The following is a 17,593-nucleotide window of genomic DNA, read 5'->3' on the forward strand; positions in this document are numbered from 1 at the left end:
AGGAAGGGGCAGAGGGAGAGAGAGAAGTAGGCTATCCACTGGGACCGAGCCCCCCGGGCACCCCCGAAAGACTTTGTTTTACCAGAAAGTAAGGCACTGCTTCTGATATAACAATAGGGACAGTCCCAGGAAACAGGGACCGGCCTGGGGACTCCTGCAGGCCAAGTCTAGGACAACCCGAATGTCAAAATATGATCATGACAAACCAAACCACTGAATAAAATGGGAGTCTGTGAGCACCTACATACATACATTCACAGGAAAGGAAATTTCCTTCCTTAGTAGAATTTCAACCAGTCGCTATAGAATCCACGATAAAATCGGAAAATCACCTTCTGGCAACTGACACAGTAACAACCCGGGCAGGACTAATCAGCGGATGCAGAACTAGCAAGTGACCATTTCGTGAGAAAGAAGATACTCACAGAACCGCAAAGCAGTGTGGCTTCCAAAGGGGAAAACAGTAATTCTGTTAGGATCTCGCCGTGGCAGAGGCTTCCCTTCACCCAGAGGTCAGTCTGCATCCCCAGGAGTGGGTCCGAGGGACATCACGTGTCTCCCACCGTGATGCCAGCCGGGGCATGAGACGTGTGGCCCCATCGCCCGCCCAGCATACCCGGATCTAACTGTAAGGATGCATCAGGCAAACCCTGAAGGAGGCAAAGTCTGCCCCATAACGGGTCTGGGGTCTTGGTAGATGCTGAGCTCACGAGAGACGAGACTGAGGGCTTCTCTGGATTAAGACATCTTGGGAGAAACGAGAATCACAGGCAACGCCTGACGGAGTGTTTCCTCTCCCAAAATATGATGCTACTGAGATAATCTGTGAATGGGGAGAAAAGCCTGTAGTTCAGCGAATACTACCCGATTCACGTTGATTTCCCGAGTTTGGTCATTAAACTCTACTTGGAAGAACCCGCTTGTTTTTGTGAAATACAGGTGGAAGGATTTAGGGGTGAAAAGGACATTATGCTGCGACTGATTCTTGACGGTTCAGATTTTACATAAACACCCACATATTTATGTATTCGGGGGCGGACAGGAGCCAATTCGGGAAGATGGTAACGCCAGGGAATCAGGACAAAGGGTACATGAGCATTCTTTGTACTCTTTTTGCAACATTTCTGTGAGCTTGAAATTGCCAAAATGAGATGCTATTTTTAAAAAGGAATTCAGAAATAAAGCAGCAGGGCAAGAATGCAGAGTTCACCAGCATCTCCCTCCACTCTGTCCCACGATCGCCCAAGCAGGCCGTTAGAGCACGGGAGAGCTCTGCAGCTCTCTGAGGGAAAGGAGGGTTTTCTGGAAACTTCCCCTTGGCTTCTCCCAAATAATAACCACCGCCCGTGCCGGGCTGGTGCCCTCGCAGACACCTTTCAGGGATGCCGGCACGATCGCCAGCAGAGGGCGCTCTCCCGGGGGACCCACACCGGTGCCAGGCGGGCGCATAGCTCTGCAATGTGTTGGCTGAACTTTTCAGGAAACTTGGATGCCACACATACTTTTCCTTTCTTTGTGGGTAGGCGAGATGAGTCACGTTTTTCTGAAGTCGGCTGGGCCCCAGGATTCAGTCTCACCAGCTGCCCCGATCCAGAAGGCTCCAGCAGCGGCCTGTGAGCCAGGGCAGCTCAGGGGAGGTCTGGGGACGGGGTGCGGCTGGGGGAGATCGCACCGAGCCAGGCACAGGGGAAAGCCCATGGAGCTCTGCATCCTGGCAGTGTGTGGTACGTCTGCCCGCAGCAGCCCCGGGGGAGAGCCGGGCCCTGGCTCACGGCCCCCGCAAGCTTCTCCCACCTCATGGCACCGCATCAGAGCCCACCAGTCCTTCCGGCCTCCCTGGTCCATTCATTCGCTCATCCCCTCCCCGCCCGCCTTCTTTCACTCAAACGGCCTCTCTGATCGCTGGACCCGGGGCCAGCTCAGGAAGGGGCCGGACCCTGTGTCTGATGGCTCTCTGTTGTGGGCGAAGCCAGCAGCATGGGACCGAGTCCCTCCATCCTGAAGGGGAAGCCGGAGGCACAGCATGGCATCCATCCCTGGGACCGGGAGCGTCAGAGGCCGGGGATGTGCAGTGAGATGGGCTCAGAGCCAGCCCAGGGCCGGGGTGTGGAGGACCTTTCAACTTGAGTGTGGTGGGAAGGATTGGTGGGGGGGTTGTAAAGGGGATAAGATGATCAGGTTTATGTTTTAAACGGGGGGACCCGACCCTGCTGGCCACCTGCTTTTATAAATAAAGACTTATCAGAATGCAGTTTACACTGTCTGGGGCTGAGTTTCTGCAAGACACACCAGGTGCCCACAAAGCCTGAAACATTTACCATCTGGCCTCGTGCAGAAAACATTCTCCGGCTCCGGTTTGAAAAGTCCCTCTCTTTCCAGCATCTCCCCGGTGGCCAGGTGGCCCCCACAGGGTCCGAGGCCCCTCGAGGTCCTGCCCAGGGCTCACCCCTACATTCACACCGCTCACTTTAACGGCTGAGTTTGCATCCTTTTCCAGTGTAATATGTATATGTCCCCCACATATGCCAAGGGGCCGCTCCTGGGCTGTTGGGGCCTCCCGGGCCCAAGGGGGTTCCTGGAGCAGCGGAGGGACGGTCCTTGGAGTTCCCACCTGTGTCGGGAACAGCCCACCCAGCCTCTACCTGACGAGGGCCCTGCCTAACCCCGTGATGAGGGCCCTGTCTGTGCTCCTGGGCCTCCAGGTGCTTCCCTGCATCCATCCCGGGCAAGAAGACGCACACACAGACAGAGAGTCCGAAGGACGAGCTGCTGTGTGTGAGAAGAAAACGTGTGGAAGGAAAGAAAGCCAGGTCCCAGAAGCCAGAGGCAGGGGCGAGAGGGTCAGTGGGAATCTGGGAGACTGTGAAAAAGGTGAGAACCGTCTGGCTGGGGTCGGGGCGGGGAGAAGCCAGTGTCTGTCCTAGAGTGGGGCTGGGAAGGGAGAGTTTTAGGTCCCCTTCCAGCGTGTTGGGGCAAAATTTCCCTGCTCGCCACGTACGCTCAGCGTCTAGGCTGTGTGCGGATGGCTGGCTGAGCCACCCTCCACCTCCCGGGCCTCTCGATGCTGCGGCATGGACACCAGCCGCGCAGGTCCCGGGACCCGCTCTGAGAGCGAGGTGCAAAACCAGCCCCGCAAAGGACGCCCTGCAAGCAATCGGCAAACTCGGGGATCTGCACACGGGGAAGTGGCGGCTGGACCACACATCAAGGACATCCTAGAGTTGACTCCTTTCAGTGGAGGCGTCACAGAGGTTCCCCTGAGAACCTCTCAGCTTGCTGTCACCCCAGTGCTGGGGGGGGGGGTGCACCTGGATGCATCAGCAGAGCGGGCCGTCCCTCGTGCTGGCACCTTGCTGTGGGTCCTCACCCGCACTCCCGGTGGGTCCCCTGCTCTCTCTGCTGGGCACGCAGCATGCTGCCCCTACAGCCGTGAGGCCCCGGGTTCCCCCTCGGCTGGCTTCCAGCTAGGGCACAAGAGGGGCCTTGGGTGGCAGGTCTGGCCGTGGGCGCATCCCCTCCAGGCCCCCAGTCCCAGCTCGCATAGGTCATGCCTGCGCGCCCTGCCCCGGGCTGCTCTCCTCCGTTCCCCTCTCCTACCCAGCAAGGCGCGGGCTTTTCACTGATGTCTGCGCTCCCTCCCTGACCCCCGCCTGGCTTCTCAGTAGCTCCCCACCTTTACAACCACACAGCCCTGCAGGGCTGGCCGTGGCAAAAACGCAGAGACCTCGAGGGACACGTAACGTCAACAGATTGCCGAAAATGCTCAGCACAGACGTTCTGCAGAGACACCAACCTCGAGGTCCAGACCCGCGGCCTGGGGGACGCAAGTCACTGACTGGGCGCTCTCCCCGCGCGGGCGCACCAGACCCCGGGTGCTCGCAGGCTGGCGGGCCACCTGGGGCTGGCCGGCTCCGCGCACAAGCCCAGGCAGGGAGCTTCTCGGCACCGGGAAGCCCTTGGCATGTGAACCAGAGACTTGAGGCTCTAACTTAAAGTTCATTTCTCTGCACACAGTACAAAACCTCTGGCATTTTACGGAAAACAAACTTTTATTTGAAAAATAAACTCAAGTTGCCGGGAGAGAAAGGAGGAGCTGTCTGTGATCCAAGACAGACATGGTGTGAAAGGGCCAGGAGGTTTCCAAGTTAAACAGACTTCTCTGGAACGCTCCTGAGAATTTCAAACGGCTGTCATGGCATCCTTTGATCCAGGTCCGCGGACGAGGGGCCGGGTTTAAAGCACGGGGCTGTAACTGACCCACTCCAGGACGACAGTCATCCGTGGCGGGATTTTGGCATTTAAGTACAGACAGAACATGACGTTTATTTTGGGTGTTCGAAATGCCCGTGACCTTGGTCTCAGTGGTGAGCCGGTCTTAGAAACAGAAAGTTCGAACGTCTAGCATTGCACATCTCTGGCCAAACCCCCGCGCTTCCTTCCACCCCACTGATCCTCGTGCCCTAAATGTTCCCGGCCGGACTCCCTACGCAGGCATTCCGCACCCATCCTGCGGGTTATGGCCATCTACGGCGGTGTCTTCCAGAGTGCCCCCCCCCCAGCCCCGCCCCACCATGAGACCAGCTGTGTGGGGCAGAGAGGGCTTGCTTTTAGAACAACCAAGCATCGCCCTGGAAATAGAACACACAGGCCAGGGTCAGTACTGTTCCCTGAGAAACGGCTTTCTATCATAAGTACGTGTGTGCTGCATTATAGCATAAAAAGGGTCTCTTGCTGGGGTCTGCAGTCCAAGACATTCCAAACCACTCCGTGATGAGGCTGCTGGCCTCATCGTCATGCCCTGAGCTGTAAGTTCCTCCCACCAGGCTGATGCAAACTCCCCGGGTGCCAGGGTCTGTCCTCCACCTTTTCCTCTTAGCCCTTCCTGCAGATACCGTGGTCATGACCTTGAGTAGCCGTCAGTGTAATCAGAGTAGGTGGCTGTCCAGGTCAGCGATTTTCAATGCTTTTTTCTAACGGGACCAAGATAATGTTCCAGTGCCTGGCGGGGCTGACTTCTGTCGGTAGTGGTCACTTGGTGTGACCGGCTGTCCACGAAGGACAAGATACCATTTCTTAGCTTGGTGGGGAGGCGGGTACAGCTGGCAAAATGCCACCCTATGCAAGCCGCCAAGAGCCATCCATGTACAGTCTTAGGGTTCTGGGAAGACAACTGCTTCCAAAGAAGTCTGGTTTTGGTGCTAGAAATTCCCCCTCGGTTACAGGCTAAATGTGCCAACAACCCGTGAAATAGGTAACCTTTAACTTCCATCATGCACACCTTGGTTTGAACACTTTTGTCAGACCCTTCCCAAAGTTAGTTTTGGTCTGAGGGTGTGGGGAAAGGAGGCATCGCAGCTCTCAGAGCCGGGAGCCCACGAGAGGAAGAAGACAGGAAAGGGAGCTCCAGGGTCCCCCAAGATGACTTTGCCTCTTCACGGAGTGGCGAGGGCAGCCCTTTCCCTGCAGGGTGCGACAGCCTTCCGGGCTCCCCCCAGACACACCCGCTCACCCGGGAGCGTTCTCAGCCCAGATGCCTGAGCTCTTCTCGGGGAGGGCAACAGCCAGAGGCCTCAGGGGCCATGTTGCTTAAGGCGCTAAGTGGCATAGGGGCCCCTGGGGAGGGGACCTGGAAGAGCGTGGGGAAGAGGCAAGCAGGAGAAACATTAAACGCACGATTTCCCCACAGACAGAAGGTAGCAGACGCGTACCACGAGGGAACCCAGACGGCGCAGATACGGAAAACCACGCTGAGGCTTCAGAGCTCTGGCAGCTGCTCGTGGCAAGCACAATCAGGGAAGGCTTTCTGGAGGTGGCAGGGCTCCAGGAGGTCTCAGGGGAGGCGGGAGGTCCCCAGAACTGATCTCCGGGTCTATTCCAGCACCCCCCAGCCGGTCCCCCACTCTCCCTGCCCAGTAGCTGGCCCAGTCCTCCAGAGTGCAAGGCATACCCTCAGCCACAGGTGCTGATCCGCCACAGATGCGGATCACCCCGGGCAAACCCGGAACCCGGGCCTGGCCTGCAGGGCCTCACCCAGCTCTCTGACCGCCCCGCCCTCTCCTTCCCCACTCAGTCCTAGCCAGACAGCACTTGCCCCTGCCGGGGACATTCGCACTGCTCCTCCCTCTGCTGGGCTCCGTGGCCCCCCACCACATCGCCTGGCTCCGTCCCAAACCGGCTCAGAGCCCCCCTCCGTGGTCGGCCCAGAGCAGCACCGTCCAACCCTCACCCTCTCCCCTTTATTCTCAGTACCATGCAACATGGCTGGACACACAACACACACGGCTCCCGCTCTCTCCTCCATAGACGGTAACCCCCGCGGGGGCAGGAGCTCCCTCGTCCTGCCTGTGTCCCCAGGGTGCGGCAGGTTCTCCTTAAACACTGACTGAACAGACGAAGTCAATGTGAGAAGACACCTCCCCCCCCCCCCCCAGATTTAAAAGCCCCGGCGGGGCTGGCCAGGTGTGAGCTCCCTCGTGTGCTCAGTAACATCAGCTTTCTTCTGTTCGGCGCGCACTGGAAGGTGGACGTCCCCGGCGGGGAGAACCAGGCCGGCGGCGGCACCTGGCTCCAGGCCCACCTGCCGGGGCAGAAGGCTCGGCACGCGGGGCTCTATCGCCCCCTCGTGGTCACTTGGCCACAAAGCCGGAAATGCGCCCCCACATTTTTCTCTGGAAAACCAGGTTCAAAGGAGCATTCCGGATACAGAGGCAAAAGGAGGGCGCATACTAAGCCCAACTCGTCTTGAATGCAGGAGAGATTAATGCAGACAGACTCCATTCCGCTGTGGTTCCAGGTGGACCAGCTGCCCTGGGACTCTGGCTGTGGGCGAGGCCAGCCTTTCGGAGCCTCTCCAGGCATTGATCGCTACGTAGGAACTTCTCAAAAGTAAACTTTTCTTGTTAAAGGAAAGGGTAGGAGGAGGGGCACGCAGAGAAGATGAATTTACAGAAGGCAGAACGCAGACCTAAAAATCAGACCTCGCCAAAAGTCTGCCTGATGAGCTCGCTCACTTGCTTACTGACGTCGACTTTGACTTTGGGAGGAAAAAAAGCCTGGGAAGAGACACAGATAGTGAGGCTTTTGCTAATCTGCACTGCGTTTTCCCTCTGTCTCAAGCCGTCACGGTCCCCTTGTGGGACTGCTCCTCCCCTCACCTTCCTACACAAAACAGCACCCACCCCAGTCGGCCCTTGTAACCTGCTCTGTTTTTCTCCATAGCACAGGAGGAAAACCCAAGGCTGTCTGTGCTCCAGTTCTCCTCCCTCCCCCAGCCCTCCATCTGGAATATTCCTGATTAGCCCCTCCAGCTTTCCTTTGGTTGCCCAATGTGGACGAATCTCACCTCTGTCACCAAAGAGACGTGTATCAGCCAGGATCCTTTAATGGAATGTAACAGAAAAATACAACTTAAAAGAGACTGAACAACAGGGATGTCTATTACGTAGAACACTGAGCTCCGTGACGCACACCACCCTGAGGATTCCACACCCACCTTCCTGTTCCACCATCTTGCATGGGGGCCATGGTCACAAGATGGCCGCCATAGCTCTGGAAACCACATCCTCACACCACAGTCCAGGTAAGGACAGGGAGTTAGTCCTCATGTATCTCTTTTTGTTGGGGGAAATGACTTTTTGATCCTTCAAAGAGTTCTCCTTATATTTTGTTGGCAAGACACAGGTCCCTGGTTCACCTCAAGGCCAGTGACCCCGAAACCAGACACTTCCCCAAATGGGAAAAGGCTAATTCCAACCGAACTAGACCAGTGATAAGTCCTGCCCTGGGCTGGGTCCTGAATAAAACCAGGCTCTGTTATGAAGAAAGGGGGAGCACTCGTCAGATGGGTTGTCAGAGTCCGCCAACACCTGGTAAGGAGAAGGAAGTGCTGAGGGACTGGGGTGGGGGGGGAGGGTGGGCAGAAAAGATATGAGAAAGGGGCTGCACACGGGAGCCAAGAGCAGCATGGCCGCCCGTCTGTGTCTCCAGAGCTAGAGATGATCTCAGCGATTGGCAGGAAAGCATTTCTAAGACTGTGTCTAATGGATGAAGGGGGCTTAGCCATCTGACGGTGTTTACACAGATGCGTGCACATGCTCTCAAATATATATGTACGTTTAAGGACCAAACAGGCAGAGGAAAGACGATGATAGCTCCTCAGGGCCCCACAAAGGAGCCACCACCGAGAGGTAGACTAAACTCAGTGAGGTCAGAGGGGCCGATGGGTTCTGAGAACAATCCAGGTGTCCTCAGGAAAGGGACGGGTCAAACCTCGCTTAGCACCCACCGCGTTCGGGGCAGACCAGCTCACATGCCCCAGTGCCGCCCCTGAGCTCGGCGACCCTGAGTCAGGGATAAGCAGCTGCCTTGCGGGGGTGCCGTGGGGCACATGCAGTCTCCGCGTGCTGACCTGAGCTTGAGTCTGCGCGAAGAGGGCCCGGCTGGACGGTGTGGCGGCAGCAGGGAAGGCACGGCGCCCGTGCACCCGAGGAAACGCGCTTCATGGTGCCAAAGGGACGTCCACACACCAGCGGTGCAAAGCCCAGAACAACCCAGAGAGGCCCAGAGGGCTGACGCTGAGTGATGGCAGCTCTGGCGGGGCAGGCAGCCTTGTTGGGGCCATGAGGACAAACAGGCGCCCCCAGAGCAAAAACCCAGCAGTCTAATGGAGACCAGAAACCAACACCAGAGATGGACGCAGGCGCGTGTCCCTGCTCCTCACGACCCGTCTGTGTGTTTCAGGAGTCCCCCCATCGGCCGCTTGCTTCTCAGCCCGTGAATGTGTTCATCTCTCCTATCTTGAGGTAAGCAGACCGACTCAAAACTTCCTTGAGCCCCAACCCGTCCATTTCTACCAGTCTAACTTGCTTTGCCAGGAGAGGCTCAGCGCGGCCACAGCAAGAAATAAGCCCCAGGTTCTCAGGGGTTCGACGTAAAATGGGTTTCTTTCGGTCAGGTCGCCAGCCCACATGGGGAGGCAGCTGGCTCTGGGCTGCCCTCCCCACCGAGGACCTAGATCTGGGCTAAACACCTCCTGTATCCCCAGCACTGTGGCCCCAACCCCGCTGCGGGGAGGGGTCGGGAGAAGCAGAGGAGCTCGCGCCGTGACCGGGCACCGGGCTTGGCCACCCTGCACTCCCCTTCCCTTCCGACTCACAAGCTGTCTCCGACTCAGTCCTTGGCCGGGTAACATGCTCTCCGGCCCTCCCCAGCTGCTGAGACGGCTCTCTTGAAAACCACCCACGAGGAACCGGCCTCAGGACCAGCCTCCTTCCTCCCCAGGGGGAGGGCATCTGAGCCCTGTGGTGACATCGCCCCCGCAGAAGTGTTCCTGTGATGTAAAGATCGCGAGCCAAACCTGACACGAACACCAGTTTCCTACCTGTGAAATGGCATCGCTGTCCCGTGGAAGGGTCACGGCGACAAAGAAAATCACAGTGTGTGGGTCAGGAGTCTGAAATGAAGGCCGGCAGGTCCCCACGGCCTCTGAAACTGGTCGGGGGGGGGGATCCTTCCTCGGCTTTTCAGCTTCTGGTGCCTCCGGCAGCCCCTGGGACTCCTCAGCCCCAGACGCATCTCGCCCATCTCTGCCCTCCTCCCTCGGATTCACCCGTGTGCCTGCCTCCGTGTCCCCCTCTTCTTACAAAACACGAATTATGTCGGATGTGGCCCCCACCCACCTCTAGGATGACTTTTTCTTAACTCGTTACATCTGTAGCAGCTTTATTTCAATAAGGTCACATTCAGGGATTTGGGGGGGGTTAGGACTTCAAACTGTCTCTTTTGTGGGGACACAGATAAACCCACAGAAGTTATTCTAAGGACTAAAATGAATTGGTACTTCTTACTAATCTACCTACTACAGATAGATTTTAAAAATCTACCTATATCTTAGCAATCTACCTGAAATAGAGGGTTTATCTCACCCGATTCTCCACCGAGCCCTCGCCTGGTAACTTGACCTTAATTCCTACACGAGCCCTGTTTCTCCGGCCCACGCACCTGCTGCTGCCCGTGGCATTTGCTGCCGGATTCAGGGCCTTCCTAACACGGATGGTCACGTCCAGAGCCTGCAGGCGATTCACGTACCTCCAGGAACTCTAATAAACAGCAATTTCAGACTCAAGTTCCGCTCCCCAGGGCTTGTGGGAAGGTCACCTCTGCGAAGCCGCAGGCCGGGGCCGGCAGCAGAGAAAGCAGCTGCAGGCTGGTGGGTCGGCGGCTTCCTCCCTCATGGAGGCAGGGCTGGGATCCGACGTCAACCTTCCCGGGAGGCGGAGGGCGAGGTGGGATGGATGGGCGGGCGTCCACGACGGTGCGGAGCAGCTGGCGGGCTGCCAGGAGCAGGAATTCGGTTTTAGCGGCAAGCTCTCTTTTGTGCGAAGGCGAGAGGGAAACCTCCCGCTGGCTGAGCTCCCGGCCTTTGGTGGAGAGGGAGCTGCTGCTTCTGTTCGTGTCTGTGTTTCCGAAGTGGTTATTCCGACGCGGTGCATTGTCGTGTCTGTCCTTTATCGTTGCCGAGAGAGTCGTGCTTACTTCTCGGTGAACACGGGCAACGCCCCTCATTCAGAAGGAGCCCGAGCCGGAGCCTGAGAGCCGAGCACATGGGTGGACTCAGGGGTGGACGGAGGGTACCGGGGTTGCTGGACGCCCGCTAGTGCCAGGTGCTGTTCTAGACGCTGAGAAAGGAGCCTACGACCAAATAGCCCCTCTGCTCGGAGAGCTTACATTCTGCTGGGAAAGGCAGCCAAGGGAACCAGTCAATTCACAGCACTCGCTGTGGAAAGAAGCATGTAATGTGCAGAACGTGTCAATTTTGTGCAGGTCCCAGAGGAAGGCCCTGCCGAAGAGGAGGTATGAAGAGGCAGGTGGGAGCCGGGGGTGCAGTGGTCTTCCCCGAACACGGGAACCCCGTCTAGATGTGTCCTTTCTCTCTTCCATCTGACCCAGCACAGTGACTGGGCTGCAGTCTCTGGTCTCGCTACCAGAACTCCCACGTCCTGCCCGGCTCAGATTCACCTTCTGGAGCCTTGCCTTCACTCACCTAACCACCCATCACGGACGTACGCACTTCTCCCTTGAATGCGCCCTACCTTCTCTCATATAGACCTCCCAGCTCTTCTCTACCCAGACCACCATCCTGACACTCTGAGCATCAAGCCTACCAGCTTCCAACAATGGTGAGAAAGGTGTGATGTTTACTCGCATTTATAAACCCATTTTTTCACCCTTTACAAAAGAAAGGCCTGACACCCCAAGACTATATTTTTCCATTTTGCGGGACATGTGAGTAACATACAGTTTTGCTCTATATGGAAATTATTTTGGTGTAAGGAATCTCCAAGGAAACCCTTCTCTTTTCCTTACTTCTAAATGGCTGGCTGTTGTCCGACTATTGGCTTAGAGATTCCTAAAATCTTCTCCTTCCAGCAGAGGCTTCGCATCTGGGTTAAAAGTAGATTGGGGAGTTCAACTCAGACCACCTGAGTTCAGATCTTGGTTCTACCACTTACCAGCTGTGTGGCCTTAGCTCCATGACTTCCCCTCTCTGTGGCTCAGTTTTTATTTTGATAAAAATGGTAAAAAGTCACTTTATAGAGTTTTACACAAGGATTAAAATAATTGTCACGTATGATGCACTTAGGAGACACGGTAAAAGCATTTGTCATTATTTGTGATTGTTAGGCGTAATATTTGTAATTGCAACAATTAGAAAGCAAAGTTTAGTGACATGACGCTAAGCCATTCTTGAGGTCCTTGCTGACGGTGCAAAATTATTTTATGATTCTTTAAAACTTTAATCTTACTATTTGAGTTCACGCACATATTGACCGGGCTTTCTTTCCCTCATCTCCAAAGACAAGATTCAGTTCTAAAAACCCCTTTGAAGATAAAGCTTCACCTTTCTGGAAGCTTCTCCTGCCACATGACTGCTTTGGACTTCTGGAGCTACTAGACGGTAGCTGGGTCCAAACATTTCAGACTCTGTGGACCGGACCCTATGGCTGCAACGTGAAGGCAGCCACGGTCCAGAGAACCAAATGGGCGTGACTGTTTTCAATGAAGCTTTATTTATAATAACAGGTGGTCGCCAGATTTTGTCCCCAGGCTCTGGTTTGCCCACCACTGCATTAGAAGACGAGGCAGAAGAGTGGATGGTTGTTTTGGGTGGGATTAAGACCTTGACCATCATGAGAACTATGTTTGGGGCTACCGTGGGGCTGGAGGGAGTATGATAAAAACCCAGAGTCCCCAAGACATGCCTCGAATTCAGAGGCCACTGGATCAGCAGAGCAGAGGGAGTAGGAGATGGCAGCCACGCCACACCAGCAGGTCCTCCATGGGATGGATCCTTCTAGAACCAAGATTTGGTTCTCTTCCCTGGGCCACGAACACCAGCCAACCTGGGAAATCACTGGTCCCAAGACCAGATGTGGCATGGGGGTGGGGGTGAGGGGGTCATGGGTCATTCTGGTCTTGCTACAGGATCTGCCCCTTCCCCCACAACCAGCTGGTTCAGAGACCCTAACTGGGCTAATCAGGTATCCTATAATGACTTCAGCGTGGCAAGAGGAGAGACACAGAGACAAGGAAGTCTCTGGATCTCATGGAAAGATCCGCGCACTCTCGCTGCCAAGGCCCCCAGAGCCAGCCCGGTCCCCTCCCTTCCTGAGTCCCCAGCAGTAAGCTCTTCTTTGAATTCTATAAATACCCCCAAATCCTTCCAATGAGTTGTCTTCCTTGTTTAAAAAAAAAAAAAAGTGGTATGAAAGAAGGATGGGGACCAAAATTAGATTCAGAAATGAGGCTAGAGAAGCCCGCTTTACGCCCCTCGTACAAAGGCAGCTCTGAGACGTCCGGCAGGCAACAGAGCTGTAACACGCTCAGTGTCCATTACAGACAAAACACCCCAATCGCTCGCAAGCACAGCTATTCTCAGGACCAAGGCTGGACAGGAAATGTCTCCCAGGGGCCTTGGGGAACGAACAACGTCTTTGTGATGCTCTTCCAGGGGACACAGCGGGTCTCACGGGCTGTTTCTGGTAAAGGCCCTGCACGCAGACTGATGAGTGACGTTACTCTCAGGCTCCATCTCGTGAAACCAGTACTGGGGCAGCGGGGAGAAACACACGGTCTGGGGACCTTGATCCAGGAACTGATTCGAGTAGGCAGAAAGGCAGTAGACGGCACATCCTGCAAGCAAGCCTCCTGCGAGCACGTTTGCAGACCAAGCAGCAGGGAGCCCAGGGGACCCTCCTCCCAGCGAAGTAGGGCACCCCTCCCTCAGGAAACAGACCTTCATTAATGATACGGCCTGGCAGAATGGGCTTCCACTTGGGGAATACCAAGTTCCTGGGCTCAGTGGTTCAAGGTCAAGAACATGGGTCTTGGGACCAGGCCTACTCTGGTCTGAACCTCCCCTCCCAGGGAGCTGGAGAAGCCAAGCGCCCAGCCCCACCTGATCAATGCTTGTCTTCACGAGTGGCCGGAGCCAACCAGAGCCTCCCTGAGCTCAGTCTACAGCTGCCTGGCCAGATGGTAGAGAGGAGCCTTGACAAGTTATGGATACTCCATAACATCTTAGAAGACAGACCCTGGAAACAGGATTTTCTGGCCAAGAACATTGAAGAGCCCTTTAAAATGCCAAACAGAAAAAGGCAGCATGGCCTTTTGCTTCCCAGCAAGCTGAAAGGCCAGCCCAGCACCACCACCCAATGCACCACTCTCCCAGACTCCGTATCTTGGCTGCTCCCTTCTGCCTTCAGAAATGACCCTGGCCTTCACAGGCTGGCCCCTCTCCACCCACAAATCCTCTCCATTCCCAGCCCTTGACGTGAACTGTACATCTTGGCTTTTCCTATGAGACCAATGTACTGGCTTGGACAGTGTCCTCTCCACTCATGCCTCTCCGGGAGCCTCAGAATGTGACCTTTTTGAATGGGTAACACTGCAGACATAATCCATTAAGACGAGATGCGACTATACTAGAGCAGAACGGTCTGCTAATCCGAGACTTAGCTCTTACAAGAAGAGGAGCGGAGACCCACGACACAGACACGCGAAGGAAAGATGCCACGCGATGACGGAGGGAGAGGCAGGGATTGGAGGGACACTGCTCTAAGGCAACGGGGACCACGGGTTACTGGCGCCGCCAGAAGCCAAGAGAAAGATGTGGAATAGATCCCTCCCGAGACCCTGCAGAGGGAGAAGCACCTCTACCATTCAAGTGGCATCTTGAATTTGGACTTCCGGCCTCCAGAAACGTGACAGTCTACATTTCTGTTGCTCGAACCACCCGGTTGTTACAGCAGCCCCGGGAGGCTAATACAAGGTAGTTCTGTTATAACCAACACAGGCGTGATGCCACCAGTGAAACAAGGCGTCCTGACGTCGACCCGCCCGGCATCCCCTCCTCTGAGAGATATTTGAGAATTTCACGATCTCGGTCAAGGAAGCCGCAACTCTCTCTAGAGCGTTAGGACATCAGTGCCCGGACACTCCCCTCTCCCTACTGGGTTTGTAGACTTAATTCCCAAAGGCATGTCACCCGGTGGCTGGAGGGCCACTCTGACCCATGACCTTTGTGCACTTACGCTTAGGGCCAGTCATTAGGGGGATGACGTCAGGGGTACCAGCAACCATACCCCACACCACACGGAAAAGGAAAGAGAGAGCCCCCGCCCTTTCCTGCTAAGCCCCGGAGGCTGAATCTGTGCTCTGTGTCTTGGTCTTGCCGATTGAGTGTTGCTTTATCCTGCGGGTCCTGAGCGTACGTAACACGCGATCTGGAAAAAAAGGAAGGCGACCGACCGCACGCCGAAGGGCAAGTTTAGTTCCCAAATCACTGCCGTCCCAAACAGGAGCTTTCTATATCATCACAGAGACTCAGATGGCGTGGGGAGATGTGCTAAGACACGGGGAAGGAGGAAACCCGTTCTGTCTACTTTGCCGCTTGCCCGTTACACTCCCAGGTATGATCAACGGTGCTCAACTGGGAGTATTTTGTCCTTAAATCACAGATACTCATGAAGGTGAGGAGCGCTCACCTAAACACACATTTTCTTCCCTTGTTTCTCCAGTGAATCAACCCCAGCTGCCCAGCACCCAAAACAGAAAGTCAGGATCTGTCAGAAACAGGTCCATTCAAACCCCACGAAACCAAGCCACAGGTCGTGAGGGCACATCTGGCAGAGCAAACCAAGGTCTGGGTGCTCTGGCCCCGGGGAACGTGCCGAAGCTTAGCTTGCTGCGGCTACAGATTTCAGGGAAAGCTATGGGCCCAGGTTTCATGTAGCTGTCCTTGTGAGTCCCACTGGGAGGACTGGGACGTTTGCGCTGCCCCCATACCGACGGCTTTGTGTAGGCAGAAAGTGGCAGGTGGAAACCAACTGTGTTCCGGAGAGAGCGCTGTCCTTGGGGGACAGACAAGACACATGCACTCAGCACCAAGTCACCGACACCCCCCCGGCCGGCCTGGGTGCCCCTGCGAATGGCACCCTGCCCCACCGGCCCTAGGAGGTCAGGTCCCCAGCAGCCCAGCACCCACCTGAATCAATAGCATCAATGTCTTACTTTTTCTGGAGCGGGAGAAGAACCTGATGCCCCCGGGGGAGGTAGACGGGTTGGAGTTGGGAGACGATTCTTTGGATGAGGAGCGGAAGATCCCGCTGAAGCTCATGCGACGGGGGGAGCGGGGTGGGGACTCCTGGTAGGAGAACGGGAACACGGTTTTGGGAGAGCCAGGGCTGGTCTTGGGTCTCACAGGAGCAGACACGGGGCTGGAGGGCCGGTGCTGGGGGCCTCTGGAGAAGAACCCTTTAGAGGGGCTGCCCGAGCTGCAGGGGCTGTCCACCTGGGGAGAGACAGACAAACAGACGGGTCATTCCAAGCACAGGCACTCAGCCCTCAGCCCTGCACTGAATCGGTCCCTCCCGTGCCTGCCCCTCCGGACGTTCTCTGTCACGAGGCTGCTCCTCCGTGGCCCCCGGCCCCAGAAACAGCCATGAGCTCTTGTGCAAACATAGGGGGCCACCCCGTGGTCTGGAGGAAAGCATCGGACCCAAGGATGGCCCGCCTGTGGGCTCATCAGCGCCACCCAGGGGCCCACTGACCCCCGTCCCAGCTTTCTCGAAGAGGTTCCTGGGGCAGAGGGGAGGACGGGGAAATCAGCAAGAAAAGCTCGAGGCCTTGTGTTTTCCCTTTATCCCATCTGCGGGTCTGTGCTCCGGTCTTTACTTCTTAAATCCTGACATTGCCCTTCTCGAGGTCTGACTACACCGGCAGGATGTTCTCTTGGCCCGCGTCGGAGGAGGAAACGGGCATCTCTACCATCCGAAACGCCGTGGGCCCAGGGCTGGGGTCCCAGGTGACCTGGCGCTTGGAAGCATGAACTTCCCCCTCCGAGCTGCTGTGGCACTGGGACGACAGGGGTTGCTGACAGAGCTCAGGAAGCGAGTGAACAAGGAACACCTCGGAGGTGCACTCCATGCGCCTTGGCGGTTTGGGAAATGTCCGGACTCCTCCTGTAACTTCAAGCCGAAGCACGCAGCTCACAGACTTAGAGGCACATCGGATGCGTCCTGCTGGGGGGGGCGCAGGGACTGCTACTTGCAGCCCGAGGGGAAGGGTCTGGCCCCAGCTCACCCCTCCCTGGGCCCTCCTAGTCACTTAGGCTCGCTGTGCCTGTTTCCTCATCTGTTAAGACCAGGTGTCGTGCCCACCCCCGATGCACAGGAACCGGCTCGGCACGTTCCGCTCCCGCTGTGGCTTCGGCAAACTTGCGCACAGGAGCCGGAAGGACCTCAGGGCCTGCTCGGTCCCACGGTAGGAAAGAACTGCGGCTTGTCCACATGGCTCCTGGGGCACACCGGCCAGGGAAGCAGCCCGCACAGAGACCCTGGGAGGCCACTCGGCAGGTGGCCACAGATGCATGAAGGCAGATGAGCCCACGTGCCCATAGGCAGCATCTGTGCAGCTCTGGCCGCTCTGTCCACAGGGGGCCAACGGGGGCCCAGGGCCCCCGGGAGCTCTCCCACCACCAGAGGGCACCCCGAGCTGGGCTTGTGGCTCCTTCCAGGAGGCTGTGCCCTTGTGCAGACCCCTTCGGTGACCCTCGATCACAACTCACTTCTCCCTGCAACTCCCCACCCTATGCCAGAGGGCCCGTGTGGCCATATGGGGGGAGCACCGGCTGGCTCCGTGCCAGTCCCTTGGGCGGTGAGTTTCCAAGCCAGAGGCGGTGCACAACAGACGCATCACGCAAGCACCTCTCCTAGAGAGGCCAGGTTTTTCTTTGTCCATTTAATATGGAAAAGATCTAACCCTCCCACCCCTGTCGTCAGAGCTCCGGGTCTTGCCACTCGCCCCCCTCCCCAAGGGACTCAGGCTTTCTGGAGTTTGTCTGAACCCCAAGGAGAAGCTCTCCAGGCAACAGATGTGGCTGTCGACATGGGGAGTGGGGGCAGGGGGGAGGGAGAACACACAGGGTGGGAAACGACCCTGCAGCACACAAGCAAGGAGTGTGGACACAGGGACCGGAGTTGGAATCCCGGCCCAGTATCCGGCAGCCTGGACGAGTGACTTAAGCGTCAGGATC

At 56.6% G+C, this 17,593-nt stretch overlaps 1 protein-coding gene across 4 annotated transcripts in view; it reads right to left on the bottom strand.

Annotated features, from left to right (window-relative positions):
* The window catches only part of PRKAG2 (protein kinase AMP-activated non-catalytic subunit gamma 2), a 248,537-nt gene that overhangs the window by 151,946 nt on the left and 78,998 nt on the right, over positions 1–17,593 (bottom strand). For all 4 annotated transcript variants that reach the window (XM_080818930.1, XM_080818928.1, XM_080818929.1 and 1 more), the window contains exon 3: positions 15,571–15,850. In XM_080818930.1, the coding sequence (XP_080675056.1) occupies positions 15,571–15,850 (280 nt within the window). The remainder of the gene's footprint in view (positions 1–15,570; positions 15,851–17,593) is intronic.

This window comes from Martes martes (assembly GCF_963455335.1).
Source record: "Martes martes genome assembly, chromosome: 11".
Lineage (NCBI taxonomy): Eukaryota > Metazoa > Chordata > Mammalia > Carnivora > Mustelidae > Martes > Martes martes.